General features: G+C 34.3%; 1 protein-coding gene across 1 annotated transcript in view; it reads left to right on the forward strand.

Annotated features, from left to right (window-relative positions):
• IntS3 (integrator complex subunit 3) overlaps positions 1–4,397 on the forward strand; it is a 58,323-nt gene that overhangs the window by 29,236 nt on the left and 24,690 nt on the right. The window contains exons 12-13 of the mRNA XM_014418850.3: positions 2,536–2,682; positions 4,143–4,349. Of these exons, the coding sequence (XP_014274336.1) occupies positions 2,536–2,682; positions 4,143–4,349 (354 nt within the window). The remainder of the gene's footprint in view (positions 1–2,535; positions 2,683–4,142; positions 4,350–4,397) is intronic.

The following is a 4,397-nucleotide window of genomic DNA, read 5'->3' on the forward strand; positions in this document are numbered from 1 at the left end:
TATAGAGATCATAGGGTGCTAAGTAGGGTACAGTATAGAGATCATAGGGTGCTAAGTAGGTGTGGCAACACTGAGTACCTGATTACCTCCCTAATCCAGTTAGTATAAATATTGTAATAAAACAAGTGATGATTTCTAATGGTTATCATTAATTTTCCAGTTATTAACAAGATCATTTTAGTTGGCGACGAGGTGAACAGAAAGTGTTTTTTTTTTAAAATTAATTTTCAATGCTCAGTTTCCAGTGACTGTTTTTATTTTCAAATTTCAGTTTCCAGTGGTTTTTTTTTTTTATAATTTTCAAATCTCAGTTTTCAGTAACTTTCTTTAATTTTTTTTTTTAAAATTACAATTTTTGTTTACAATGAATACTGAGTAATTTAAATTACTTCTTGCTGCAATTCAAAAATCACAAGTTTTGAAGCTATTTCATCAATCATTGCTTTATTGATGAAATAGCTTCAAAACTTCAGCCTCCCATACCAACAGGTACGGGTTCAGTTAATTTTTCTAGTATTCCACCAAGTTAATTTTTCGAGCATTCCACCATTTGAAACCTTTTTTCTAATAAAGAAAAATTTTCCTGTCATCTTGAACGATTTAAGAATTATTATACAATTAAAGTTGTTAAAAATAAAACCCAGATTGCACAGCTTCTATGTGTTAGTATTGGATCTGTGCATTACAATAAATTGGCAGCATTTTTGGGTCTAGAAAAACCAGTAAAGAATCTCTCACACAATGAACTCATTGATGCATTTAAAAAAATGCTTATTCCAAAAAAAAGTGTGGTAGTAGCCCAGCACTATTTTCTAAATATTTTTCAAAGAGATAGTGAAACAATTTCAGAATTTGTTTCAAAACTGTAACAAGACTTAGCGGAATGCGAACTGTCCGTAATATGTACAACTGATAACTGCAAATAGGTTATATCTGTTTCTGAAATTTTTCTGATTTTCACGAGCCCAGTTCATTCGTGGTTTATGTGATAATTGGCTACATGAGCAAATTTTACAGTCTAATGCTACAACATTTGATGCAATTTTAGAAAAAGCTGTTGCTCTTGAAGCTGCTAAAATTAAAAGCAAAGAACTTAACCAGCGCCCAAATACCAGTCATCTTAACTTTAATGAATAAATGAGCAACACAATTAAAATCAACAGTTTTTCAAAAATTCATTCTAGAAATAGTTCGAGGAATCGTACAAATTCAAGATAACCTCAAAACAGAAATTATCGTCCCGACTATCGAGCTCTAGGCATAGACAATCTCTGCATTAGATGTGGGCGAAGCAATCACAGATGATTACAAGACTGCAGAGTGGATAAAGACAAATTGAAATGTAGGTCTTGTTCAAAAATTGGACATTGTGTAAATTGTGGTATACATCACAACTCTAATTTGTGAATCAAGAAAGAAAACTGATTCGAGCACTACCAACACTCTCGAGGCAATGCCTGTATCTCAAGAGGCGTATGGTCCACTTATGGTCTCAACAAGATCATTCTCATCGTCGACTTGTTTGAAATGGCCGAAAGTGACAAATACATAATTGGAGTCCAACTAATTGGCAAGCCTCAAAAGTTTGAAGTCAATTCTGGGACTAAATATTCAAACCTGAGTTCCAACAGCTGAATTTGAATATTCCTTTACAAGCATCAAATATTGCTTTCCGATCATATTCGGGAAACATCATCCAGCCCAAAGGAAAAAATTGTCGTCATGGTCGCTTATAACGGAAGAGAGATTCTGGCGAATTACACATCGTGCCAGCCGGACCTGACGCGTTACTAGGACGTCAATGGATTTGGAGTCTAGGTATCGAACTTCAACAACTGATCTTTGATATGGATTTGGTTAAGTGAACTTTCTCTGAATATTCAAAGTGAACGTCGATTGTAGCACAACAGTTTTGAGTTTTTGCATGTGATTTTCTTTATGAACATTATTCTTTAACACTTATTCTTAACTTATATTTTGACGTGACAACGTCTTATAAATCATTTTGCGGGATGCCATGTTAGAAAAAGTGTCCCGTAACGGAAGTAGATTGTGGGGGAGGTAATTAGTAGTGTAGTAGTGGGGGTAAGAGGATTATAGATGCTGAGAGTCATGCAGGCAAAAGTGTCCCGTAACGGAGAAGGTAGTGGTGGGGATGAGTAAGAGTGAGGTGGTGGGGGTAAGAGGATTATAGAGTATACGTTGTCACGGAAATATGTCGCCTCCACGGGCACGGTTTTTTTAGTTTTTTCTTAAATGTATTGTAATTTCAATTATGATGAAAAGTTAAAATAAAGTTTTTAAAATATTTAAATTTTCTCAATACGAACTTTTCGCAAGACACATGCCACCATCTTGGCTTTGAACAAAATCTTTTGTGACTGCATATTTTACTGAACAAAATTGGTTAGCTTGCTTTTAAATTTAATTCTACAAATAAACATATTGAAATGAAACATACCAAAAATCATTTATATATAAAAAATAACTATTTAATCATAAAAGAGTATATTACAATTTATTTTCATAATCTAGATGCGAGGCTATGGACAAGCTAGTGCAAATAGTGCTGCAGGATGAAGATCTGGATGGTGATGTCCTTACCCACTTAGCCATCTGCCTTTGCCAACTTCTTCAGGAGCAGATAGAAGGCAAGGTCTTTCCGGAGACTGTATCACCTGAGTTAGTATTCCTCTTATTATTTTTAGAATTATATATACAATATACCAATATTAGGTGGTGCAAATCATCCATTCCTCACTTCCTCGCCCAACTCATATTTCATCATAATACTGGTGTGCGAAATTCCTTTAACTTTTCGAAGACAGTCTGTAAACTAGAGCTGAAATATATTGTCTTGTAATTTAAAATTATATACTGCAATTTAATCTTCAGAGCGTCAGATAGGCGTTTTGTTCCATTTGATTCTTCTGACAAATGGTTTGCCTGAAAAGAGTTTTTATTTTCTCTAAGAACTAAAAAAAAAAAAAAAATAATAATAATAAAAAGTTTCGTATCAATGCAGTTACTGGTACAGGTGCTGTACTGGTGGTACCTGCTAGCTCGATGGTGAGAGAGACAGAGAACCTTTCTCATATCTGTTAGATCCCAATGAAACTATTTGATAAATTCTATCCTCAGTATGTGCAGTATGTCTAAAATGAGTTTGCCTATAAGGAGGGAGCTCACGCACCCCCCTCTCTAGCCTCTTCTCCCCTCCTCTCCTCTCCTCACCATAATAAACCCCTTCTACTGGGAACAGTCTACAACAAAACGTTATTATCAACAAATGTTTTTCTCGTTCGTTTTTTGTATTAAAATTTTCCTTCACTTTTCTTTTTTTTCAATTTACATTTTACAATGTTCAGGAAGGAAGAATGGAGAGAAGACAGAAGAGTTGGGGGTTGGCAGAAGAACGCTTGCCACTGTACACCCTTCCCCTTCCTTTACCCATAGGCAAACTATATACGAATGTACAATACCTGTGACTTAGAATAGATGGAATTAGGCTAATAATAGTAATGATAATGTGAACCGCTACAATAAATGAGGGGTCAGGGGTGCAGTACTTTGTTAAGAAGTACTGTTTCTTAAACAACGGTTATGCAAGGAGATGATTTGTTCAACCAGCAGATTTTTCCCCAATTAACATTAGCCTCTTTATGAAGGCTGGGTAGGCCAAAATGAAATTTAGTTTACCTTTGGTGATGAATTCGTATATAAACTCCAGCTGTAGTTTTCAATGTAATTGACTTTTTCTTACAAACCAAGGATCTTGTCTACAATCTTCGACCTACTATGATTTTGTTTTTTGGAATGATTGTAATTTAAGGGCTTTCTCTGAAAACAAATAAACAATAAAATTATATATCTTTAGCCAAACGTTGAATAATGAATGTTGAAAATACATTCCTTTATTCAAATTTTTTATTTATTACTGGAAATTTCTTTTTCTTTTTCAGGAAAGAAACTTATTTTTTAGAACCTCAGTTTTTAGACATTTTCATGTTCTCCTATGCTCAATATTAGTACTATAAATTCAAATGAAAAATTATTTGATTAGTTTCATGTTATGTAGCTCTACAATGCAAATACGATGTTACCGAAGCAATAATTGATTTGATTTATTTTTTATTACCTAGGACTCTAGAAGATAGTATAGGTAAGCCTTTGTTCGTGTTACTGAGGAACGTGACGGAAACGTCTGACTATGATGATCGCCAGAGTCCTCTCTTCACACTCTTGGCAGAGATGCACGTTCATCAACCACGGCTTGGTTATCTTCTGTTGTACTATATTCATGCAAGTGCCTGTGCACAAGAAGCGGATACGGCTAGTAAATCATCTAGGTAATCAGTCTGTATTATTTTTCATTCTTTTTGTATATATATATATAT

The sequence above is a fragment of the Halyomorpha halys genome, unplaced genomic scaffold (genome assembly GCF_000696795.3).
Source record: "Halyomorpha halys isolate HHAL.00 unplaced genomic scaffold, Hhal_1.1 Scaffold210.1, whole genome shotgun sequence".
Lineage (NCBI taxonomy): Eukaryota > Metazoa > Arthropoda > Insecta > Hemiptera > Pentatomidae > Halyomorpha > Halyomorpha halys.